This window comes from Enoplosus armatus, chromosome 18 (genome assembly GCF_043641665.1).
Source record: "Enoplosus armatus isolate fEnoArm2 chromosome 18, fEnoArm2.hap1, whole genome shotgun sequence".
NCBI lineage: Eukaryota > Metazoa > Chordata > Actinopteri > Centrarchiformes > Enoplosidae > Enoplosus > Enoplosus armatus.
Genome location: NC_092197.1, coordinates 10,986,616 through 11,013,915, shown reverse-complemented (window position 1 = coordinate 11,013,915; position 27,300 = coordinate 10,986,616). Strand labels below are relative to the sequence as shown.

The 27,300-nt window shown below is 41.4% G+C and overlaps 1 protein-coding gene across 1 annotated transcript; it reads left to right on the top strand.

Annotated features, from left to right (window-relative positions):
* On the top strand, positions 1–27,300 carry lrrc75bb (leucine rich repeat containing 75Bb). Its single transcript, XM_070925012.1, has 4 exons — positions 1–357; positions 5,977–6,105; positions 9,973–10,085; positions 26,697–27,300. Exons 1-4 carry the CDS (start codon positions 76–78, stop codon positions 27,298–27,300), a joined length of 1,128 nt encoding a protein of 375 aa, XP_070781113.1. The 5' UTR covers positions 1–75.

The following is a 27,300-nucleotide window of genomic DNA, read 5'->3' as shown; positions in this document are numbered from 1 at the left end:
AAGTGTAATGTTTTGGCTGCATGTTGTTAAAATCCCTCCCACCTCCACCACCACCGACACATCCTCTCAGGAGTGATGGGCTCTAAGTTGACCAGACAAAGAAGTCTCGATTTTGAAAGCAAATTGTCGAAGAGAAGGCGCCAGAGAAATGACGGCCCGGGAGAGAGCGAGAGAAGTGGCGGCGGAGACTTCTTGTTTACCTCCTTGATGCTCAAGTCCGACAAGCTCCCAGGGATGCTGCGGAAAACCAACCACAGCCCATATGTCAGACGGGTGGCTTGGATCCGGGATATCCAGAGGCTTCTCCGGGAGCAGAGGATGGAGCAAGCAGCCGAAGTGCTGAAACTGCTGAGAAAGGTAAAAGCACGGACATTATTTTGGGTCACGGATGCGCTGAGTTTGTAAGAATGTACTTTATTCTTAGTTGAAACGTTGTTATTAAACGAGGAAACGAGGCTTAATTGGCGAGGGTTTTGTTTATGTGCACGTGGGCAAAAAGTTTGTTTACATTCATGAGTTAAATGGCATTTTATCTTTTACCTGCAAGTCTTATATAGATTTTTAGATTTACTGAGAAACTACAAGTTTTGTATTAATGTCTGCAGGTGTTGTTTGAAAATGTGACCTAACCCTAACCCTAACAACAACAACAACAACAACAACAACAGCAGTTTATTCAGTTGTTGTGTCCTTATTTTTTATAAATCTGACAAATCTGTATATATAACAGAGCATTCACTGAACGTCCAAAGCCCTGCTAGATTTACACTGACTGCACTCACTGGAGGAAATCCCACTCTCCATGAAGCACGTGTATCAGCAGGTGTCAGTGTGTTAATCATTTTTCAAAAGTTAAAGCCTTGTAATCATCTACATTTTGCAACTTCTCATAAATGTTTCCCAGTAAGGAAGCCTTACTGACATAAAGGGGCTTCACACGGCACTCCGTCGCCTTCCTTTAATGTTCCTGAGGAGAAAAAAAGAGGCACTTACAATGAGGTTGATGCCTCATTGGGTTGGAAGCTGGTCTGAATCAACCACCTGTTTTGTCTGAAAGGGAACGGTTACTGAAGCCAGCTAGTTCATGTTGTGAATATTCAATCAGCTCCACACAACACAGAACACTGGGTGTATCATAGGTTAGCCCTTTGAAATACACCAAAACCATTAAAGGAAGGACTTGGTCAAATGAATTAATATTGCTTTCATTTTTTTTATGTGACAAACTTAAATCTTAAGTGAATGTTTGTTTTTTTTCTAACAAATGATATACCAGCCTATAGACTCTTGGTAATAAGGTCGTCTCTAGGGTCAACGCTACAAAAGAAATAAAAGTAAATTCCGTAAGCGAGCCATATCTGTTATCTTTTTCTGTTCACTGTCTCCTGTGTGACGGAGGTTTGAAATATGAATAAGAGAGAATATTAAATATACAAATCCACAGAAGAAGAAGCAGTCGATGCTCAAATGCAGCTTTGTTAAATAGCTCTAATCTGTCCCCGTTGCACAGCATTGTGCAAACACGTCATTGTTGCCAGCCAGCTAGCTCCCAACTATAGGTAAGGTATGTTTATTTCTTGCATTTAAGTCTTATCTGGTACACCTTCCCCAAGTCTGATCTCACTTTCTGAAGATTTATCCAAACTAGAGAGAAGTCAAAAAGAAATTGTTTTAAGAGCTCAGCTTGAGCTTTCCACTGCCTTCTGGCAGCTGTGCATTGATCAAAGGGGAACAGTTTTGAAGTTCAGACAAAAGCAGTTTTGATCAAGAGGCCCCCTGTCATGAAAACTCCCTGCCCATCTGTACGGTGCCGTAGAATAAATTATACAGATGTGTGCAGATTAAAGCAGGAGACGGTGCTGAGGAAAAGCTACGGGTGTCTGAACTGAAGACAGATCTGTAGGTATCTCGTCTATGCTGCACAGAAACCATTAACTGAGGATATAAGACGTGTGGGGTGAATTTAAACGTCACTGTAAAGCTTCATATTTGTGTGAGGAATATATGAGTCATGCATATCTTCCTTTGAGCCTTTAATATGTCTGTCCTTATTTATTAAAGCAGTCCTGCAGTCAGTCATATCTTATAAGAAAAAAAAGATTTTAAAGATCAACATGTGCATTTGTTGGTCGTGAGCAGGGGCAGCTTTCTCCGTAGCTCGGCATTTAAAGAGCTCACGAAGCACGAATACTCTCTCCATCGCTCACTGAGGTGAAGCCAGAGCGCTGCTACTGTTGTATGTTGTTGGGGCTGAAGCCAAGTGTCTGACTAACAATACTTCAACGCTGGGAGAAAAAAAACTGGCAGCAGATCTCCTGTTGTTGTTCTCCAACAGCAAAGCAGCTTTTCCTCTCAGAGACGGATGGATTTGGAGATAAGCACCTTGAGATGATGGATGCTGGAGCACGTTTCTCTCACATAGAGGAAGTCATTACAAAAAAGTAACCAATAACACCGGCCCCCGCGCTGTATCTCCATCGCAGATCTGCCTTCTGGGCCATTAAGTTAATTAGGTTGGGATCTTCTAGATATTCATTAGTAAACAAAGAATCAGCAAGTACTCATATCAATTACGCTGTACAACATGCACACAGAGTAACCAATGTGCAGCGATGGAGAAGACACTAATTAAGGTGTTCTCTGTAGTGCATGAAGACCTTTTTGAAGTCTAAGGTTAGCTGTCACAACACACACATTGTATTTGTTTATTTTATTCAACTCAATACTTTGTGATCGTATTATTATTCATCCAATAATACATAATACTTACATAATTAGGATAGAAATATGTATGTTTTGTTAGGTCCATTGTTGCATGTCATCACCCTCTTTCCTCTCTCTGCACATTTCCTGTCTGCCTCCTCTGTGTGCTATCAAATAGATGAATAAATAAATTGTGTAAATAAACAGAAGTTTGACTCAGATCCACATTAATGGAGTAGTGCGACGATTTGGGGAACGTGCTTATTTGCTGTCTTACAGAGAGTTAAATGAAAAGATTGATACCACTCTCATGTGAATATGGTAAATATGAATCTACAGCCAGCAGCCTGTTAGCTTAGCTTAGCATAAACAGGGGGAACAGCTAGCCTGGCTCTGTTTAAAGCAACAATATCTAGTCTACCAGCACCTCAAAAGCTCACTAATTAACGTGTTAAATATTGTTTGTTCAATCCGTACATAAAACAAAAGTGAAAAATGATAAGTTGTGATTTTACTTGAGGGCCACATGCCGGACTATTTCTTCACATGCAGTGAACTCTGCTGGTTGTCTGGCAACCTCAGGGTGACAACAGGACAACAGGAAGTTGTTGAGGTTTTTGTACAGATTGAACAAACGAGACGTGACATGGTAATTAGTGAGCTTCAGAGGTGCTGGGAGGTTTTTTTAACCTTGGGCAGGGCCAGGATAGCTGTTTCCCTCTGTTTCTAGTCTTTATGCTAAGCTAAGCTAACCTTCTCCTGGTGCAGCTTCATACTTACCATACAGACAGAGTGGTAGCAATCCTCTCATCAATAATAAGCATATTTCCCCAAGTGTCTAAATATTCCTTTAAATAAAACAAGTTTCTAGTGTACTTCTCACAAACTGAGGTCATTTGAAAATGTCAGAAAATATGGTTCTTCTGGCTTGTAGCTTCAGCATAAATATGAGAAAAATATGATAGAGATGTGAGCAAAATGCCATTTTAAGTACATTACACACACAGTGTACATGTTAGAGTGTACAAGAAGAAAATGTTCCTTATACGTCCTCTTACATATGACTAAGCTGTCATATTGATCTTGTCCTACTTGTCAAAGCATTGTTGCTGCTGGCCAAGCATTTGTGTCTTTGAATCTGCAGGAAAACAGAACTTTTTCATGTGACAGTATTGCAGTTTTGGCTTAATGCCTTTGATTTTGATAAGGTCACGACATTTTGTCAATCCAGGAAAGAACATTTAATCCTTTAGACCAAGAAAATAAAAGGTCCATCACCTGACAGCTGTGGCATGTTTCTTACACTGAAGCAGAAAGCTGTGGGACTGGATTTGTCACACTGTGCAATATATTTAATTGGATTCTAATGAAGTGCATATGTGGGATGATGTTTTCAGAGCTCATCGCTTTATTCAGACTTTTTGTGACGAGGCAAACATCAGATTAGATATGCAGCTTTCTCAAGGACATTTGTGGTGGGATCTGAAGGCACGCAGGCATGTACACAGGCACCCTGTCAGTGACAAATAGGAAAACATTTCATGTTTTTATGATCAGGAATCAGTCAAATTAATCCACAGGATCAGATCTCTGGGTGTATTTAAAAAAAGTGCTTTGTTTCGGCTGCGAATCCCCTCACAAAGCCGTACAAAAACATTCAAATCTGATGCGGCAGCTGCTTAACACAACATCATCAACATAAAATAATCTTCAAATTCCTCTGTGCCTCTATTTATGGACACATGTGGTACCCTCCGTCTGCACTAAATGAGGTTTATTGAAGGGGGAGCTGGCCTGGAGGAGAGTCCAGCATCAGGGAATCCCACAGAGCTCCGCTGTAATAAATCAACCCAAAAGCTGGAGGAGGAGAAAATGCTGATGGGAGTTTTCCTCTTTGCTTCCACTGTGCCCCTTAGTGTTAGGGCTGTCAGAGCGCATTGAGCATGTTTTGCACAGCTTCAACCTTCAGCCTGCTATTTGAAAAGCTTTTCAGTTCATATAGAGCTGACAGTATTTACTCTTCAGCTCCCCAGATTCTAGTTGTGCAGTTTTACATGTTATAAAACACTCATCAATGTAAACAAGAGGATGATGGTCCAGTAAAACATGTTTGTTCTGTTCATTCATACAGCAGCAGTTATTCCACTGATATAACAGTGTGTACAACGAGAGGAAATCCTCTCTTAACAGTTGTTGTGGATTAGGAGAGAAATGCAGCTTTATGCCTAAAAAGAAGAGATTTCCTTTGACTTTCTTTCCTCTCACTCCCAACCTTTCATCTTCTGATCATTTTTGTTTCATCTGCTCAGTTTCGTGTCTTCCCTGCTGTTTGTTGTTTTTCTTTCTTGTATGTGTGTGTGTGTGTGTGTGTGTGTGTGTGTGTGTGTGTGTTGGCATCTTCCCTGAAAAGGCGGTGGATGCCACACACTGCTGAGACTATTTGATGTGTCTGAAAATGTTACGTCTCAAGCGCTGGCTGCTAATGACACGTCAGCACTTGAAGCTTTACCTGAAGATGCAGCTTCAATATATTTACATTGTCACCGCAAATAGAAAGAACCTGAAGATGATACAAATATCATCAGCCCCTGGGCACGTGCCCTGGTTTTATTAAACTGTTATGCCCGTAAACAATCTTCTACTTATGAATTCTGAAGATTGAAGATAGAAAGAGAAAGTGCATTTAACTGGAATCAAAAAGTGTTTTCCTCAGAAAGTTGTGTTTTGCGAAAATGACAGAAAGTCCCGTAGGCAAAACTACAACTGAAACCTGCTAATGAGATAAGAGGAACCAGAAGGAGTCTTGTTCTCTTCACTGGAGAGTATAACTGCAATATTTGAAAAAAAAAGACCACACCGCTTTTATCTTAGCTTACTTAAACTTTACTCCCAACTCCCCTTACACACACACACACACACACACACACACACAGTATATGCACACACAGTATATGCACACACACACACACACACACACACACACACATACATGCACACAGACACCACCCCCACCCCTAATCAACGGCGCTGGGTGTTAACACACGGCTCCGATGGCAAAACCTTATCAGCTCGCAGTGTGATAAGAGGGCAAGATGAAAGGAGATGGTGAACAAAGCTTCTAAACATTGACAACTATTTTCATTAAACTATCCGTGAAATGTCACTTGAATATTAAATCAAGCGTGGCTCAGACATCATCAAATTAATTTCTGCATTTCTATACTGCATATTTTAGTAACAGTTAACCAAATCCTGTCTTTTCTTTTCTCTCAGGATTTGGGACTCCAGGGAACGTCACTGAATGACATTTTGTACAAGAACGCAGCTTTTCTCAACCTAGTGGACCCCATCTCTCATGAGCTGCTGCTCGGTCTCGCCCGAGACCTGCAGTGTCCAAAAAGGGTAAGAAATCCAGAGTGATCCCGCTTGTTTTAACTGTTACATTCATGAATTATGAAAAAGCATGTTGTTCAAAACATAACAAACTGTACATTAATTAAGGGGACAAGAACTGTAGAGAGGCAAGCTGCAACATGTCCGCATTTATTAGCCATGCCTAAGTGCATGTGTCATATTTGTTGTCATGCTATTGTGACAACAGTGAACTGTCAGTTTGCTTTGTACAAACACAAATGCAGATGCTAGTTAGCATGGATAATGATCTTTTAAGTGTTTAGCTATTAGCATAATGGATCACTATGCACGCCATGGTGTCTACAATGTGTTCCATATGAGGTGACACATTAACTTTTATTATTCCTGCATGCTATTCACAGCTTCAGCATGACTGGATCATGTTTTACTGGGGGAAGATGACGGGCTCAGCAGAACATTTTAACATTAATCTTGTCTTTGTAGAAAATAATTTTACAGCTGAAAGGGTCATTGGGGACTAATTAAAGTAATATAAACCTACCGCCAGCAGTCAATTAGTGTAGCTTACCACAAAGACTGGAAACAAGGGGAAATAGTTAGCATGGCTCGGTCCAAAGTTAACAAAATGTGACTACTAGCACCTCTAAAGCTCACTAATTAACACGTTATGTCTCTTTTGTTTAATCCATACAAAAACGAAACGTAGAAGCTGCAAATTGTGGTTTTCGGGTGGCATTGACGCATTTTAATCTAAAGCTTGGCAAGAAAGCAAATAAGTGTGTGTCAGAAAATTCCTAACAAATTGAAAGAAGTGGGATTTACCCATTTACGTCATCAGAGGCAGCAATAACAGAAACAATGTGATCAACTTACAACAAGGTTTTTAACTAAGATAACTGATTTTTTTTTTGTTGCATTATCATTTAAAATAATCACTTACATTTTACACATTCTGGGAAGTTTCTCCTGCATTTTACATGTGGAAAAGCTCCTCTTGGAGGACAATCTGGAGGGTTAAATGAGGACTACCCCTCAGTCCCAGCTACAAAGTGGACACCTGCATGCTGTAGGGTGGGTAGAGAGGTTAGGGATGAATGGTAGAACCATGGGAGGCGCTGGGTCAGGGTTTGACTCCATGTGGTCTGTCTTCCCTGCTGCTCCTGTGCACTTTCAGCACAGTGGCAAACGGGCAGCAGCTGTGTTCCAAGACCTGCAGGTGGATGAGATTATCTGGCTTGTTTCATGCTGGAAAGCTTGCGCAGGTGCCCAGTGGTCTCATGCTGAGGTCAACAGGGCCGGTGGCCACGGTCAATGGCACCGAGGCTTGTGGGGCAGCGTGGCTTTGGCACTAATAATGGGAGCACTTTGAGGGCTCTGACAGGTCGCAGGTGGCCAGTGGGATCAAACCAGAGAAGCTGAGTCCACTGAGTTCTCTGAAGTCTGTTGTGTCCCAGACGGACGGACACCTCACACTGTTTGTAAGGGACTGTACAAAAATGATTAGGGGGGGAAATCAGGTCAAAAAAGTGGAGGGTATTGTAACTTTTTTTAAGCATGGCCATGGCCGTTCCATAGCCTTAACTAACCTTAACGAAGTAGTAATTTTAACCCAAACCACAATGTTTTTCTAACTAAAACCCTGATCTTTGTGTGCCTAAACCTTACCAAACCTTAACCATAGCATTGTCACATCCTAAACAATCTGACATAGTGGCCAAATCGTGTAATTACAGCGTCAGGGTCTTTTCCCCATAGACTTACATTATGAAAGAGACATTTGTTAATCAGCAGATCGTTTATTTTGAGGTACATCAATTTCCCAGTATGAAAACTTAAATAGTCATGTAAGAGTTATTTTCTTTCCTAAATATTGTCACTGTTGTTCATGTGAGCGAGACTGAGCGGTTGGGCCACACAATATGGAAGCTATATGTGGAAGATCCAGGTATATGTTTTGTACAGGGCCCCACCTCCAACGCTGTATCCAGTTGTCTTTATGGATCCATTCGTAGAGCTGGTAGTCAGTCATGAGAGGCTGCTGTCAAGACTCTCCCTTTATCGGCTGGAAAGACAGGGAGTCTGCTGGAGCTTTGACAGTCACTAGAAGCACATTCATGGCCCTTTGAGAGAGTTACTGTGTGGGCACCTGTGTTGTAGCTGAGCTCATAGTTCTACTACGAGAGGCTCTCCGGTGTGTGTTTCTGTGGGGGAGTGGCAGTACATAGCCGTAGCCATGCTGTTATATTTGTTATACTCCCACTAAAGGGCAGGAGCTGTGATTAGAGGGCGTTAATGACGTTTTTTTCTACAAATTTCATGACATTGATCGTTGAATAGTCCAACCAATTGACTCTATGTCAGCATTGGCCTTGCAAGGTTCAGGGCTGATTTAAAACAGTAGATGGCATATTAAGCCCTTTTCTACCCATTAAATACAGATTTCTATAAATTTGGTAAGAAATGTCAATATTAACTCAGTCATGTCATTTAGTTTACAGCTCAGAAAACACATTTAAGTGTGCAGTACCATCAGTACCATCCAGACTGGGAGACAGCTCATGCACTTGTAGCATGGCATACAAATCAGAGATATTAAAATTCAAATTACATTTCAAACTCTGGCATGAGGGTGAGGACACTACAGAAGCAGCTCAGAGTGGCTGTAAAACACAGACCCAGTAGCCATTACAGTTATCTAAAGTCTGCAGCTATCTCTTTGAGGAATAGATGGGTTGCCTGAAGATAAAGTCACTTTAGTCTAGTTTTTACTTACCAAGTCCAGATGATAATCACCTGTAAAGAAAAAAAAAACCTCTAATCTTATCACTGTTTGCTTTGGCGAGGAAAGCCCAGGAGGAAGGGAGGGAAAGTGAGGAGCTGGCAGCAATGTTCTCCTGACTGGCTGGCGACCCATGGCAGGATACTGTGTCAGACGTGACAGGGATGTAGAGAGGCAATGTGCTGGAGTTAAGGCCTGGCAGCTGCTTCTATGGCCAGTATTTCCCACCACACTGAGGTTTATTTAGGTTATATATTCAAGGACATATTGAGGGCTAAAAGACAGCTCATGTTCCTCACTTTCAGACAGTTCATTCAATGCATGTTTTGTTTTGATGTACTCAGGATTACAGACCATTTAGTGACTTTATTTGATTTGTCCAGACCACAGATTCACATTTTCTAAGAATGCTCTCACATAGCGAATCAGTATGCGCTGCTTTAACGTCGTGTTCAGTCATCCAAGTGACTGAAACAGCAACAGACTGTTTTGAGGTATGAGGCATGTTTGTTTGTTGCCCAAGAAAAGAAGTCAGCAGCAGGAATGGTTAATCGCCTTAAGGTAAATTGGCCCCTGCCTTCTCTCTCTTTCTTGCCACATTGCCTCTTTCTTGTTGTCGTGTTGTACCATTAATTAGATTTACCCTGCTCAGCACAACCCATTCCATTTAAAGTCTTTGACGGGGGAGGGAGAGAGAAAAGAGAAGGCACGGAGGAGGGGGAGGAGAGACATGGAGCAAGTGGGAGGCAAAAAGGGAAAACAAATTAATGTTTCGATGTAGAAAATGTTTGAAGGACAAGAAAGAAACACTTTGAGAATGTGTGAAAATCAGTACATCTGTAGTTTGCAGGAAGGTAGAAAGGGAGATCAGGCGTCCTGCTTTTATAAATGACTTTACCTTGTAGATATCTAACCCTTTGAAAACGGCTCCTTTCCTACTTTGTCGTATTGAAAATATACAGTTAATTGGTTTGTTTTGTTCTCAGTGATTCATCAAAGTGATGGCTTAGCTGCATTTATTCATGGCAGCTACTGTTTATTTTTGACTATTGTATGAGCTAGATTTATATTTGTTGTCCATCATTTCATCCATTGTGTGTGTGTGTGTGTCACAGGAGACTGACTCGTTCAAGTCCACCAACAAGATCTGCCGGCAGCTCATTTACCATCTGACCCCTCACTCCAAGTGGACGAGACAGAGCGTGCCCAGGAGGAAGTCTCAGGCCTGGTGAGTGTGTCCTCTCGCTCTGAAGATGGACAGTCCCTACCACAGTCAATAAAACAAACACATCCTCACCATAAGCATCAGTGCAACTCCTAAAACTCTGTAGAGCCTCTCTGACATACTAGTCTGACTTAGAGGAAGTCCTCTGCCAGTTTCTCCAGTATTTCAAGGTTACATCCGTGACAGTGTGTTAATCAGGGTTGAAGGTTAAAATTATTACTCTCAATCACTCTTTTTGCAGGATTTCTCGCCACAAATGAAAATTCATTTTAAAAACTGTGCATAATTAATCATAAAATGCACTTTATTTTCATCTTCTGACATCATTCTTTCATAATTGCTAGATTGTGTGGTAATACATTTTTTAGGAGAACAGCAGTTCCTCTTCAATGTACAGTATCTTTGAGGTGGAAAACAACACAACACCACCTCTGTTTTACAGCATTTCATCAGTTTTATGTCTGAGTGGTTATAATGGAGAGTCTGGCCGTCTTTATATTGCTGAACTGAGGTTATTACTGCTGCAGTGGCAGAGAGGAAATATCCACTGCACGCAGACATTTTGGTGTGTTATTTTATATGAGGAACTGGAGCAGTGGTTCTCAAACTTGTTCTGTCTTTAAAAGCCGAAAAAAGTCCAAGAATACCACTCTGCAGTCGGCCCCACTGCTCTGATTCGGGCCGGAGGTCTGCGTATGTAATTAAGTCACTTGTCGAACAATCTGCATAGTTTACATTTACAGTTTTGTTGATTTAATCTAAAACATATTTTGCCACACAGCTGAACTGTAAACTGCCATTTTAAGTAGTTTGAAAAGTAATTGTAAGAAACTTATGCAGATGAAAAGTTGATCCCGTTATATTACTAACATAAGTTATATTTTTAACACAATTATGTTGATTTAAGGTCGGACTATATCTATGACAGTTGCATGGAGGCATTAATGAGGTTTGGAGAGGACATCTTTGCTTCATTATGTACAATATTCTTCAATATCCGCACACACGTGCTGAGATTCCCAGGATCAGGCAGGTGTGTGTTTTTTTTCCAACAGCATTAATGCATACTACCAATCTTGAGACGACTGAAACAAGAAACTAAGATAAGGTGCATGGCAACAGTCTGAACTTGGACGAACTGCCACCAAACCGCAGGCTGTCAGAGGTCAGATACTGGTTATCCGTGCTTGAGTGAAATAAAGAAAAAGCAACAGAAAGACGCTGATTGCAGCAACTGTAGAAACGCTGTGTAAACAAATAAAAATCCTCTCCAACTCAAATTAAGTAACAGGTACATTTGTGGAGACATTATGAAGTAAAAGAAAAGAAAAAAAAACTCTAATGATGATCATGAGGCTCCCTCTCCCTGAGCAATTAACCCAGATTGAAAGATTTTTTTGACAGCTTGAGTTAACTTCCCGCCCTAGTCTCTTGGTTGCAATATTTTTCAAAATAACGCTCAACAGAACAACAAGGCAGACTCTCCCAGTGTGCTCATTAGCGAGCTCTGTCTCCCTCACAGCCTCGACTGCAACCATCCAGACAAACCAGACTGTTTCTTTTCTCTGTGAATATGACGCTCACTAAAAGGAGAAGAAGTTAATGTCTCTGGATCAGATGAAGCTTTACGACACATTTTACATGCTTTTCTTTTCATTATAGCTCTCTTTCTCTATTTCCCTCTCCTTCTCAGTCTGTCTCCTTCTTCCCCCTCACCTTTCTAGTCCCTCGATTTCTTCTATTTTAAAATTCCTTCCTGGCATTGATTTTCCTGCTCTCCTCCTTTTCCTGTGGGATCTTTCTCTCCTCCTTGTGAGAGTCCATTTTGTTCAACAGTTGCCACACAGAGCGGTTCTGCAGTTTGAGCTGAGGCTCTGGGGAAACGCTCTGTCAGACAGAGAGAGAGAAAAAAAGGGGGGGAGGCGGAATCACTGCAAGGTTGCCGATTAGAAGCCGTGCTTTTCCCTCTTTCTTGCCGCCTTGCTTCGAATCGATCATGAATTTGATCTCTTCATATTTAGGAATGAAAAAGCATTAGCTATCATATAACCTATATTGCATTCTTACGTTTCTTGTTTACTTCAAGTGATATTAAAAAGTCTATTTGATCAATCTGCCGCCTGCTCTCCAGCCGTGGCTCAAATTGAATTGTTTGAAAATGAAATATGCGCAATTGGTTGCAAAATCTTCCAGAGATAACACATAAATCATGATTCAAGCTTTATTACTCCAGCTTGCTTTGCTATAACACTGTAACTGCAAAGCAAGTGTGTCACGCTTAATATCTTATCAAGGCAATTTCATTTTTTTCTCTGCAGCTGCATGTGCCAGGTTTCTGAGAAGTACAGTATTGCTGAGTCCCCAGAGGAGTTTTTAATGTTATTGTAATTGGTATTGAATTTCAGATTAATCATGCTCATATTTTTTTATTACGCTAAAATTGCCCTTCCAGCACATTTTGAAGAGATTGGACTCCGATTGCAGATGCTATTTCACTGCTTGTCTTTACTGCGAGGCGGTAATTGATGCGAGGCTCTTACAGCAGAAATTACAGACGTCTTCAGTACATTTAAAGAAACGACTGTGGTTCAAGAAGACGACTCGATTCTTGGATTCAGTGTTGAGCTTTGTAGAGTGAAGGCTCTCCAAGTATTGGAGGAAATCTGGCACATTTTTGCTTTATTTGTGTCAGCATAGAATAAATACACTGTTCAGCAGAACTCACAGGATTTGGTTAAGTGCTAATATTAAGTCGTGCGTGTCGTGCCGGCTGATGATAAGAGTGAAAGTAGTCGTGGCTGTGACAGCTGTTTGGGCAGGTGGAATCAGCTGTGGGTGAGCTGTCTGACTCCTGATATTTGACCCAGACCTCACACTGTTCAGACTAAAGCGCCTTTCCGCCCACAGCTCACACTGCGAAGGCTGTCCAAAAGTCATTTCATTGCTTTTATTTATCCTCACATAAAGCTTGATAGTTATTGAACACGGGGCTGTCGAAGTAGTAACAAAACAGTATGTTAGCAGCTCGTTTCTTTGACTTCCACATGTTCACCCTCCAAAAAACGACACATCTGTACATCAGTGTTTAGTATATTGAAATAAACACTCAACAGTCAGAGGACACAAACAGTCACTTTTCTGCTGATCTCACTGTCAACAGCAACATCTGGAAACATTTAACATCATGAACATCATATTTAATGTGGCACAGTTCAAACATGGTGAAGCAATATTCTCAAAGAATATGAAACACTTGACCTCATGTCCTGAAATTTTAACATAACAATTCACGTTTGTTTTACGAAATCACGTCTTTTATTCATCATCTTCATTATCCAAACAATGATGAACAAACTGTTATTAGACCAGGATTATGAGAGAACGACTGAGTCAAAGAAGCCAAGAATGGTCTCCAACCTACAGTACAGCTGTCCACTTGTTCTCCACATTTAGTCTGATTCTGCTGCTCTTCAACTTGACTTATCATCAGGCCTCTCCTCAAACCCAGTCTCAACATGAGAAAGATGTTCCCTCCTTCTACCTCAGCCATAAACACTTTTGCCCCAAGACAACACCAGTTTGATTGAAGCAGACTGACGCCACGAGAATCCTGATGTGACCAGATTATATTGCCCAAGGTCTATGTTGCAGCTGCAGCCCAAACTTGCAGGTGTGCACACAACAACATGTACCAGATGCCAACTTTCTTCACTAGACATTCTGCTCTTGCCCGTGCCCTGGCAACCAGTGGTGCTTCCTCCACACCCAGCGCAGCAGCGATGTAGTGCTGCAGAGCTACATCAAATATGGTTGCGGTCACAAGTACAGAAGACCACAGCTGTGATGTTGTGGTCAGTGGTTCAACAGACGTGATCCGACAGAAAGGAAAGAGCCGGAAATGTCACCGGACTGTTTGTGTTTATTTGCTCATTTACAGCCAAAGTACCGATTGTTCAGACGTTAGGTGTGAGCTAGCTAGCAACATGTGTTATTTTCGCTCTCCCTTTTGCTTTTTGTCTCTGTACCGTTATGAAATAAATGAATTCTTCACTCAAGTTGAAGCATTTTAAAAAGGCTCCTCTTTGCATCAATTTCCGCCACCTCGTGCAAATGCACCAACCCTCCTTTCAACCCATAGAGGCCGGTGCAGCTATGTTTTTCCTCCTTCCAAAATCTTTAAATCATCTCCTGTCTCAGCTATGGAAACACGCTCCGTGCTCGACTCTTGAAATACTCTCTTCATCCAGAACTTTGCAGTGTGACTTGTCCTCAGTCCTACATCAAATCATCATCTGCCCCCTCCAGTGGTTCCTTGTGGCTGCTCAGATTTTACAATTCCATGATGCTGACAAGCAGCTACAACTCAACACCTACAGGCCATTGCCTTTCCTGCACACCAACCTGTGACCTGCATCACGATGCTTACGAATTCGACTCCAGTGTTGGAATGTCCTTCCCACTTCGACAAGATAATCACTTTTTTCTTGTCTTTGCTTAAAGGCAAAAAACGAATTCCCTAAGTGGCACCTCAAGTCATCCTCTAACGTCTGAATCATACAGGAATGCATTAGCCAGTGAAAAGCCGTCTCGGCATCTTGGCTATAACAATATTTGGTTGAGCAGTGAAAGTTTTTTAGATGTCTGTGTAATAGTCGAGAAGCTTACGGGCACTTTTTCAACCGCATCTCAACGACTATATTTCTCGTCCGGGTTCCTCGACGGCTTTTCACCGGCTAATCACCAGAGAAGTGCTCGCTGGGATTCTTTCTCCAGTTTCTCCCTGCTCTGCTCAGTCTAATTTGCTCTAATCTCTAAAGAAATCCCCTCTTCCTCTCTTCCTCGCTGTTATTTCGAGCCCTTCTCCCTTACATGATCCTTCCAGGGCCACAGCAATATTGTTAAGGCACTAAACCTTCCACCTTTGCAATCCTCACTATTTTGGTGATCTATGAATTTAAGCTTATTCTTCCATCCATTCATTCAAGGCCATGTATACATTGACACTATTTATTTCTTTGTTTTGGCTTTCCATCCATAACAAGCTGGAATATTCAACCCCTAAAAATGTTTGTGTGACCATATTTTTGTTGCTTTTTCGAGAGTAAAATAAAGGACAACCGCGATTTCATACATGTATTAAGAATAAAGAACACATTTTAATGGGAGAAGATCACAGTTATAATAATAACAATAAATACAATTAAATAGATTCTAAGTAGAAAAGATTCTTGACTTCCACAACAAACATTTCAAAAATGGCCGTGAGCTGCAAGACAGAAGCCGTTGTCTCAAGTGGCCCACATAATGTATGAACAAGAGAACAAGAGAAAAGAATATGCTTTGAGATTTTCAGCTCTGTGTTGCTCTATGGCTGGCAGGGTCAGCCTGTCGGTCGGTCTAGACTGAAATATCTCAACAATGGATGGATTGTCATGACATTTTGTAGAGACATTCATGGCTCCCAGACGTCTTACTGACTTTGGTGATCCCCTGACTTTACTTCTAGCGTCACCATGAAGTTGACATTTGTGGTTCAGAGTGAAATGTCTCGACAACTACTGAATGGATCACTGTGAAATTTGGTGCAGATATTTATATTCTCCTTAGGATTAATAGTTATAACTTTGGTGATTCCTTAACTAATCAAATGTTTTGGTTTAAACTAATTCTCATCAGCCTCTGCTGTACTTGGTGATTAGTGCTAATTGGTGAATGTTAGCATGCTAACATGCTGAACTAAGATGTTGAAGATGGTAAACAAACATGTTAACATTGGAATTGTGATCATGTTAGCATGCTTACATTAGCAATTAGCTCAAAGCATCACTGTTCCTAATAAGTATAGCCTCAATGAGCCACTAGCATGGCTGCAGACTCTTGTTCAGTGTTTATTTAACCAGCAAGATACACTACCTTCTTTTGGAAGAGAGACCAGGCCAAAATGACAACTTGAAAAAAAATGATAACATGACACAGCATGTTAATTTAACAACATCCACATATAGCACAGAAAAATATGATCTGAGAGGCATGAAAGTGTTTATTTAAAACTGAAAAAACAGCCTGTTATTCTGACCTGACACTAACAAAAACTGATATAATAATATTACTAACTAATATAGCACAGAGACAACATTGGGTTAACTTTACCAATTGGTTATTTTAACCTACTGTTAGTGTTATTTTCTTATATTGGGTTACGGGATCAAAGCAGCCCCTTGGGTGGTTTTCTACTCATGGATACTGAGTAAAATAAACCCATTACTGCGTCACACTGTATCCATTTTAACTAAGTGATCTGGCTCAAGGTATTTCCTACAGTTCAGTATGTTCTTACCTTGAGGTGATACCCCATAACAATAATAGGCCGTCACCTATAATCTGATTACACCTGCTCTCTGTCACACAGCTGCTGTGCTGTGTCGGGAAAAGTGAACTTTATAATTCATACTTACTGCATTTACTGTACATATGGCATCTGTACACTGAGCCATGTGTCATCTGCCTCTAACAAGTGTATGACCCATTTCTGGAGCCAAGTCACCCCCCTGAGGTGTTCACTGGAAGGCCAAACAGGCCCTGACTCAGCAGGACTGACCTCTGACTAACCTGCAAGGCCGACTCCTATAAGGCGAGGGCAAGAATCTGACAACACGGGCAAAGAAGATATGAAAAATATGAATTTGTGTGTTTTTGACTACACATTCACAGATGTCTGTTTTTTGTTTTTTTTAAAGGTTTTGCTTTCTCTGGTCATATTTTCGTTCAGTGATGGAGTGTCCCACTTGACTGCACACTGCACTCTGCTTGCTCAATCTGCTTGCTATTTGACCTCCACTTTTAATAGAGACTTAAAGATCCAGCCACCATCCTCGTCCATGAATAATTGAGGGCTTCCCGCGGTACAGACTGAGATCCTGGAGGAGGGGAAGGAGGGGGAGGAGGAAAAAGAGACCATCACTCCAATCTTCAGGGCAGGGGGCCGTAATTAAATAATTAGAATGATTAAATGTGTTGATCAGTAAACACGAAGTTGGATGTGTTTTTCATTCAACAGAAATTAAAAAACTTGAGGCTTGCTGCTTTGAATAACAGCATTAGAAGACTTCCTTGGTTTTTATCCAGGGATTGAACCTCTCTTAACCTCTCATTGATTGGATTTTAACTGTAAATCTGAGATACGGTTGCTGCTGCTGCTGCTGCTGCTGCTGCTGCTGCTGCTGCTAGAGAAAAACAGAAACAAGGATTGTTGTGCGTCCGATGATCCGCGCGTCTCGTTCCTTTAAGGCTGATACAGATCACTCCCCATGATCAAGCCCCCTCGGTCTGTGTTCGGAGCCCTGCATTTTAATGCCGATTTCATAACTGTGCCTTGACAAAGTATAGCAGACCCAGGCGCACTCCTCCATGATGTACAGTTATGTAATGCAAAGTGTTTTCTATGCGTTCTGTCGCAGTATTCTTTTCTCCTGAGCATCCAGTTTGTCACATCGAATCAAATCATGGGTGAATTTATAGCTCGCCCGTGGAGTACATTTTGCATTTTACACGCTGCACAGTTGCATTATGTACTCTCTGTACCAAGAGGCTTTATAGTCATTGGCACAACACAGCAAATATGTTTTTATCTTTGGTCGGAAGTCACGTATTATTAGAAGTAATCCATGTCACATCCATGTTGGGCTGTTTGTGTTCATTTTGATTTACAAAAGAAATAAGGACATTTTCTTTTCTTCTTTCTTCTACAGTGCACAATTTATCATGTGTTCGCTTTTTTGTATGTGTTTTGCATTGAGAAGAAAATGTCACTCCTGTTTGTGCTGTTTGACATGTTCCTCACATTCATGTGCAAAGAGCCCATGAGAGTTGTATGATGGAGTAGCCGATAGCCGAGTTAGATTTACTGCCCTCGATGGACCCCTTGGTCCTTTTCTGTCTTTTCTGTGCTAATTAAAACGCCACCTTCACACCTGTACACAAGGCTGATGAGAATAAGGGTGCTACATCTTCAAGGATTTGACTTAGCTGTTTGTCAGTTGGAGCATTTTGGGATCCATTTTTCTAATGATTTGTGTCTTCTTGAGACAGATTCCCATTATTTTCTTTCTTTCCCTTTTTCTTTTTAAGGGCGCGTGTGCTGTTCCTTTCACTTCTGTCAGTTCACTCCGTGTTGACATCAACATTATTACTTTCCACCGAAAACTTCAAATTCAAAGTTTCGAAGAAAGAACAGAGTGACTGAACTGAGATGTCAGAACACTGCACAGCCCAGAGCTGCACCATTGACGACACAATGGAGGAAGCCTTAATCAGCCCATCCGCTAAATGTTTCACTGAAATTTAATCCAAATGAGCTTCGAGGCTATTTTTTCCTTCCCAGAAAATGTGCCATTATCCTCATGAAACTGGAGGACACTGGATGGTGCATGCAATCACCACGTTCAAATTTCCCAGTACGTTTTCTGCAGAACCGTAGTATCAGTGTGACAGTCAGAGTGACTGTAGAGGATTCTCATTAACACGGGCCAAACTCTCCCAAGGCACAAGAGTCACATATTTGATGCTAAAACTGAGTTGGGTTAAACAAACTGGTTCAGGAAATGTTCAGCACTGTAGCCCGCAGTCACAGGCCCGAAGGCACAATAAGATGAAAGACGGAAAAACAGAAATAGGAGCAGTGTTTTACCAGCTGCTCACTTCTCAAGGATGAGTTTGTACATTAGACCCTCGTAGGCTCTCCCACGGCTGAGCCAGACTACCGCACATGTATTATACAGACGCCTGGAGGCAAAACAGCTTAAATCGATCCGAGGAATAAACAGGTCAAGACCAAAGCGTTGATGAAGCAGACATTGATCTGATCAATCCCACGGGTTTGTGGAACAGCATCCACATCCAATGTTTCTCAAGTGCTTTTATTTCATTCCCCTGAAATGAGTCAAGTGTCTCTCTGCATCAGCAGGAAGTAGATTTGAATGTGTGTTACAGAGTTTGTCCTTGCAACTGAGATACAATTGGATATATCTCTGATAAGTTTTGCAACCAGACCTATCAAACTGCCTGTGAGACAATCACTGGTAAAATGTTCTACTAAGGACTAAGTTAAAACAAGTTTATAGGTTGTAAATATTTCAATCAATGGTTAATAAATAATAGATCAATTCGTTCAAGATCAGGTATAGCATAAGCCATGAATAGAAGCGTCTTTTGGGTCACCAGGTTGGTGCATTTCCTCCTCTTTTAGATAGCTGCCTTACTCATTTATAAAACATTGAAGGGATAGTTACACATTTTGGAATGCACTTATTCACTCATATCCCAGTGACACGAGTTTAAATGTCAAAACTTTAGCAACTGTTCCACAATACAGAAACACTGAGTGTAATATGACACAATGATTACAAGGACTTGATTTGTTGTATGTGTTCAGTTGCTCTGCAGACCGACTCTCCTTTAGTCCTTTGAAATAAAAGTCGTTTGTATTGGAAGATCTTCGTCTCCTGCTATTTGATTTCTACGACCCGGCCAAGACTTTGATAAAAAGATTGATACCGCACTCATATCTGTCCGTTAAATATGAATCTACAGCCAGCAGCCTTAGCTTAGCACAGAGACTGGAAACAGAGGGAAACAGCTAGCCCGGCTCTGTCCAATAGTAACAAAATCCACCTACCAGCACCTCTAAAGCTCTCTAATTAACACATCATATCGTGTTTGTTTAATCCATACAAAAACTTAACTGTAAAAAAGACAATTTGTGGTTTTACGAGGGGGGTTAATATGTACTGGCTAATTTTTTTGTGACTTTCTGGAGTCTCTGCTGGTTGTCTGTCAACCTCACTGTCAGAGCAAGATTATTTTACCTTTGGACAGAGTCAGACTAGCTGTTTCCCCTAGTTTCCAGTCCTTATGCTAATCGAAGCTAACTGCCTGCTGGCATTAGCTTCATATTTAGCATAGAGAGTGGTATCTTCTCATTTGACTCTCGGCAAGAAAGCAAATGAGAGCATTTTCTGAAATATTCCTTCAACTTGCTTTGTATTTTAAGATAGTTGGTTTATTACTAATCTAGAAAGCATTAATATGTGATTTATAAATGTTAATACTGCCAGTGGTTACAACTTACAAACCCTTAGTAAAGCGTGTCTTGTTTAGAAACAGTAGTAGCTCCCCAGTAGCTCCAGTGAGGTTTCTGTGAGTGCCAAATAGTCAGAAAGTCAAATAGATAAATATATTTATTTTTGCAAAGCAGTCTTATAATACTTACCCTCCATTGTTATATTAACTCCCTCAGTAAATGAACATGGGGAAAAAAACATAAACTCCAACACTCCCCGTGTCTCTTGATGTATTACTGATTCATGAGAGTAAATGAAGGGGAACATGTACTCTGTGTGGGTGGACAGATTACAAGTTTCTCCTGCCATTTGCTTTTAACTCTCACCCTGGTTTAAGAATATTGAAGGGTTGCACGATTCTCCTTGTAAAAATGTTGCTGTATTTTAATCTAGAAGAATGTGCGTGTTGGCGCAATCCTTTCAGCCCTTTTGAAAATGTTCACCTCTCCAGCCCTCCATCTCTTTCAGGTTAAGTGTGGAAGGAGTGTTTTGTTGCATTCAAGCGGAAATTGATTAGCAGAATGGTGAAGTAGGGAAGTTGCAGACTGATGATGAGCACTTAACTTTTTAACATCAGACGAGACAACTAGACTGAGTGGAGACTAACCTGACGCTGAGTGGCACCAGACGTGGGCTAGAAAACAAGTGAATACAGAAATCAATGGACCTGCCATGACCTTTAATGGAGAAGCTTTCATCTTGTCTGGGGATGTATAGCACAAAAGGATTAAGATGGAACAATACAATAATAATAATAATGATATCCTTTATTTGTATAGCACTTTTGAAAACAATGTTACTGTTTTTCCTGAAATTCCCACGACAGTTACAAAGAGGTTAAGAGAAAAAATAAAAGCATTAATATAGCAGAAATTAGTGAGACAATAATAATAAGTTAAAAGTGACATGCACAGAGAGACCAGTTAATGCAGAAATGCAAGTTTTTAAAGGAAACTGCCGGCAGAGTTTTGTTGTTGAATCTGAGGTTGGTACATGTGGGCACAAAAGCTCACAAATATAAAAGGAAGCCAAGAGGCTAAAAAAGTGGTAGTGTGATCTCTACTTCTTGTTCCTGTTAAAAGTCAGGCTGCAGAATTCTGTAGTTGAGTTGAAGTTGAAGGTGAGAGTGGGCATTGCTGCTCCGGCAGGTAAACAGAGAGTTACAGTAATCAATTCTGGAGAAGATGAGAGCATGTCAAAGAAGGATAAAAATGTACTGTTAAAGTCTGATGAGTTTAATGACACAAACAAGATTATTTCCAAATTGAGTCGGACGATGTCAGTCAGACAGTTCTTTGAGGACAAGCTGGTGTTGGTTCCTGATTTTACAGATACATAGAGTTGCATGTCATCAGCATAGCAATGAAAATAAATGTTATGATTAAGTATTATTCCACCAAGTGAAGTGTAGAAATAGAAGGGGACTTAGGACAGAGCCTTGAGGCACTCCACAGTTCAGAGGGGCAGTAGATGAGGTGAAATTACCAAGAGTAACTGTAAACTGGCTGTTTGAGAGGTAGGAGACAAACAACTGCAAGTCCTACCATGTCTCTTAGCATCAAATTAAGATATCATGATCTTCTGTATCAAATACAGAGCTTCAGTCAAGTAAAATCAGTGCAGACCCGCCAGCATCAAACCTTTCTCTGACAGAAGAGGAAGTTTGGAAATAGGTCTTTACAATATTCTCATTACAATATACCACTATATATGTGGTAAATAGTTCACAAATTATCAGCAATTAGAGGTGTACATTGTATATTTTAAAACTGATTTTCACTCTTGCTGTGGAAAGATACTGCTTCAGCAGATGCATTTTGTGTGCAGTTGTTACAGTAGCAGCCGAGGCTGTCAGAGTAAATCTTTGTATCAACACTGGCAGCCTACCAGATAGATCAAGCCACTGTAGGTTTGTTACCCAGTATGAACTCTATCCACAGCAGTTTAAATACAGATTGAATCACTGATTCTTCAGTAGCGTATCTCTCAAAACACAGCTTTTAAAACAATTCATTAAAAGACACATTCTCTTATTTTGTTCTGACATTTTCTGTAAGCTTGGTCTCTCTGCTTGTACTTCATGTCAACATCACAAACCCCAGATGTTTTATTTCCCACCTCTGGGGTTTACATAACTATAGAACAGCAAGGACCCTTGTTCAGTGTGCAAAAGTTAACAACATCCCTGAGGAAAGACGGGCTATGAAAAGCAATTAGACAGTCTGCCTGAACCCACATTTAAGCAGCCAATACTTTTGACACATGAGAGTCAGCTCTTATTAGATTCCTGCACTGTTGTATCAGTTGCTCCTGAGGATGTCAATAAATTTCCCTCAGTTGTTTGCTTTTAAATGAGTCCCCATGCAGGGGACGCTCTTGTTTCGCATCATGTTTATGTGGGTAGACTACCCTTTGAAGTTGTTTGTGTCTGAGCTGGTCCAAGAGGATATGCACCACTGCCTACAAGCATGGCAGTCGCATCAGAGGGAGCAAGATGAGACATTTTGTTGTTTATGTTGTTATCATTTCATGGTGATGGACTGTAGTATACACTGTGGCTTTAGAAATGCTAGCTGTGCCCCTGGGCCTGCAGCCAGCCGAGCAGCCTGTGGGTGGTACTGTGCCCACGGAGCCAGGAGGCAGCAGATTTGGAAGGAAGTATGAAGTCGTCTTTACTCTGTCTCATTAAAAGCACATTAGAGCGCACCCTCTCCCTGCACAGCCCACTCAGATACTGTACCTACCCTGCCTGACTTTGTCTCATGGAATAGCTCTTCCTACACAAACATGGGCACACAGCTGAGCAGGGACGGCTCCAGCAGAAGTAGGAAAACCCTCCTATAAATAAGTCCAAGAGAAGAAAAGTCGATGCTCATAATCAGTTCATTACAGTGAAGTGCAGAAGCTGCACAGTGATACAGTAAACCTTCTCAAGTCACAGGAGCAGTCGAGTGTGCCAAGAAGCTGCAGATGCAGTCAATGAATGGGCTAGTCAATTTAACAATCAATTAATCATTTAACGAATTTACAAAGCAGCAAAGGTCAAACATTTACTGGTATCAGCTTCCAAGTATGAGGATTTGCTGCTTATATCATTGTAAACGTATTATCTTTGGGTTTTTGTGGACAGACAAAACAAGGAATTTGTCACCCTTGGTTGATGGAAATAGTGATGGCCATTTTTCACTATTTTCTGACATTTCAAGGACTAAACCATGTGGTTCTCAGCCTATTTAGCCACGGCTCTAGGGATAGCAGTGTCGGTCAGTCGGTCCACCACTATGGTACGGTCTGAAATATCTCAAAAATGTATAGATGGATTGCCATGAAATGTTGTACAGATGTTCACTGTGCTGACAGGATGAATCCTAATGACTTTCGTGATCACCTGGCTTTTCCTAATAAGTAATTCACAGGCAAAAAAACAGAAAAATTCAATAATTTTGTGGAGTCCAAATAAGTATTTTCTGCTCTCCTGTTAATCATCTCAAAACCCCTCAGATGCAGCAGCATGGAGGGGCCCTGATCCCCAGGTTGAAATAAACGATTAAAAGATGATAAACAGATTTATTGACAACGAAATAGTTGAGGGGAGCACACACAGGGAGCATTTTCACATGAAAAATGATCTTGACATTTTAATCCGTAAAGAATTAGTGGAGACTCGGGTGGCTAGATGAGAATTTTAATAAACGTACAAATACTGTAAGCCGTTCCAAAAAAAGAAAGAGTGGATACAGATGCTTCAGCAGATCAAATGCAGAACAAGAAAGACTGTGAGATTATATGAGAAAAAGAAAAAACGAAAAGAGGCCAAGAAATAGAAAGTGAGAGGCAGTGAGCAAGAGTGAGGAAATGAAGGAGGGAGAGATGAATTATAGCCTACTCCTGGAATCGATAATCTCGCGAATCACAGCCCCGGTGTGCTACAGATCTTTTTCTTTCCCTTAACCAAGCAGAAAGGGTGACAGATGTAAAGAGTACAGCCTGCTGATTTATAAGACTCCCAGACAGACCGGAGAGCAGAGAGATACGCGGGGATAATCCTCGCTGTGCCTGAGGAAGCAGAGGGACGAGCGAAGCCAAACAGGACTAAGACAAAGAGAGGATAAACCTTAGGCCAGTTAAACAGAACATTTTTCTCCTGCTTGTCAGATTTTTCAAACAAAGTCTCCCACGCTTCCACCTCATTATCATTTGTTTGGCAGATGTCTTCCCCCTGACTTCTTAAAAGTCTAAATGCCAGTAAAAACAAAAGGAGTCTAATGCACTGCAGCAGGCTCCTTCTTACTCTCCAGTGCTAACATGCCATGCATGCGGCTTCCTTATAGCGTTCCTATGCATATTTAACCACATTCTGGTCTAGAGAGAACATTTTGTTTCAGATGGCCCAGTGCTGTCCGAGGCAGAGAGGGATACAACAATCCAATCTGACAGGTGTGATAGTTATAGTAGTATTTTTCCTTATGATAGATTCACCTCACACCTGTTGTCTGAAGTCATTTGGACTGAAATAGATTATCACTTGCCTTTATCACTCTTGTTTCTCTCCTATTTTTGTCCCTTTATAGTGTGTTAGTCCATCCATCATTTACTTCTGCTGTTCTGCCCCATATCTCAGAAGACATTTATCATTCTGACAAAACCTAAAGGAAAAGTTTGACTTTATTTGCTTCCTTGCTGAGAGTTAGACGAGAAGGTGGATACAACTCTTGTTTGTACGATAAATATAAAGCTACCACCAGCAGGCGGCTAATGTAGCTTAGCATAAATACTGGAAGCTGGGAGAAACAGCTAGGCTGGCTCCATCCAAAGGTCTAAAAATATGACTACCAGCACCTCTAAAGCTCACTGATTACCACATTATATATTATTTAATCCGTACAAACTTTTACGAGAGTTTATGCGGCAAGTTATTTCGTGGCCAGGACCAGTTGCCAGGCAACCGGCAGAGAGGAGGGTATTGGCCCCTAGATTCAACGTTAGAGGTGCTGGTAGGTGGATTTTGTTTCCTTAGGACTGAGCCAGGCTAGCTGTTTCCCCTTGCTTCCAGTATTTATGCTAAGCTAAGTTAGCCGGCTGCTGGCAGTAGCTTCATATTTAAAGGGTAACATCATCGATTTTACACATCAAAGTGTGTTTGCAGGTCTTGCAGAGTACTACTGCATATAAGGAAAAAAAGTTGTATAAAGTCTTTTGTGCACGAGCAAGTGATGTCACCTGAGGCAACGTGAGTTGGGGCTGAAGACTAGAAGAGTTAAAAAATTGGGAGGTGTGGAGTTTGAAATAAGTGTGCTTACCAGACTTCTGTAGTCCGCTCCTCATCTCTGCTTGAGGCTAGTGAGGCTACATTAGCGGCTACTAGCATAACACACCCAAATCCCCACAGAGCTGTCGGTGGTCAAGTTGCAGATTTTGACAAGGAAGAAGAATGCATTGAATAAAAATGACAATATCTCTGGTTCTGCTGTATCCATTTGAATCCTTTTTTAACTGTCCATTGTGAGTCCGGCAGTGTTAATGGGAGGCACTCTTAATGCTAAAATACAAACATGAGAGTGGTGTCTATCTTTTCATCTAACTTAGCTAGAAAGTGAATAAAATGCCAAACTATTGCTTTAAGGGAAGGATCTGTGCCATTGCCTCATTTGAATGTTTTCAAAATTGCACTCGTTGGCTCAAATGAATCACTACAACTTTTCACCGTCTATAGATTCACTGACTGAACATAAGAGAATGATGCATCTCACTGCTACATTTTGACAAGTTGTAATTGATACTGACTGGCTGCAGCATTGGAGAAGGAGATCATCTCAGTGAGTTCTCATGTTTTTCAAATTTGCCGATCAGCTCAAGTGGCTTATTCATGTGTCACTCACAATACTTCAGACGCATGTGGCCTGATTTTTAAAAATCCAAAGAAAAAGACGCATCTCTCTCCTGAATCCCTTTTTTTTCCAAATGACACTTGTCCAACCTCAGCTCAAAACAAGGTGACATATTTACTAATTGGCCCAGACAGAAGGGCAACATTTTCTTTTTTGCATAATTTTTTTTTTTTTTATTGTCTTTGATGGTTGTTTTGTGCTTACAGCCTTAGAGATGGCTTTACGGGAAAGAAGTGACACCCGAAACTGAAAACAGCTGGTGCTTTTCAGTGGATGACATTCAGCCCAGGATAATTTGTTGCTTGAGGGACTCACACCAAGTCACATTTAAATGCAAATTCTCTTCTTTACATTATTGATCGCTACACTCTCTATAGTCTACTGGTGGAGGCTGTTTCTTTTTTGCGTACTTTGCACTTCCCTTGTACTTGTGGGACCAGTAACATCAAGTAAAGATCATCTGTTTTTACACACTTTTGGAAAGCTAACTGCCAGTGTTGCAGAATTAGCACACCTTTAATACTGTCTGCAAGAAATTACCATTTTATGATCCAACTTGTAAACAAAGCGATAGACCTGATAGATATTTTGTCTCCTCTTTCAAATAGTCTGAAGACCACCCTGAAGAAGAAACTGTCGGGTGACGTGGTCAACCTGTCGGGCATCCCGCTGTCTGGCCGAGACGTCCACCGCGTGGCCTTCTACCTCCAGAGCAGCAGTGACGCGGTGTCAGCTGTGGACCTGAGCTTCACCGAGCTGCAGGACGAGAGCTTACGGCTGCTGCTGCCCTACCTCGGCTGCCTGCCGAAACTGACCATACTAGCAGTCAATGGCAACCGTCTGACAATGGCCATCCTGAAAGATCTGACAGACGCGGTGAAGGATCCCAAGAAGTTCCCCAGTCTGGCCTGGGTAGACCTGGGCAACAATTTGGATATCTTCACCGTGCCGCAGCCGCTGCTTGTGGCCCTGCGGCGCCGCTTCGGTTTACGCAGCAGCCTCCCCACCATTTATGAGTACAGAGAGGCGCAGGCATTCGGTGGCTACAACCCAAACATGGAGACCTCTGTGGAGGAGCCCAGTCTGTACGAGGAGGGAGAAGGAGAGGAAGATGATAGAGAGGAGGAGGAGGACAGGCTGGAGCTCCGTGCCTGGGGCTTTGGAGAAGAAAACGTGTCAAAAAATGTGCCGCTGCACTTCTGTGGGAGGTGA

Bases quoted from the DNA above. Each gene is read 5' to 3' on its own strand.
- lrrc75bb (XM_070925012.1), top strand. From the start codon at position 76: ATGGGCTCTAAGTTGACCAGACAAAGAAGTCTCGATTTTGAAAGCAAA. The intron at 6,106-9,972 runs GTAAGAAATCCA...TGTGTGTCACAG, and splicing joins ACCTGCAGTGTCCAAAAAGG to GAGACTGACTCGTTCAAGTC. The intron at 10,086-26,696 runs GTGAGTGTGTCC...TCTTTCAAATAG, and splicing joins AGGAGGAAGTCTCAGGCCTG to TCTGAAGACCACCCTGAAGA.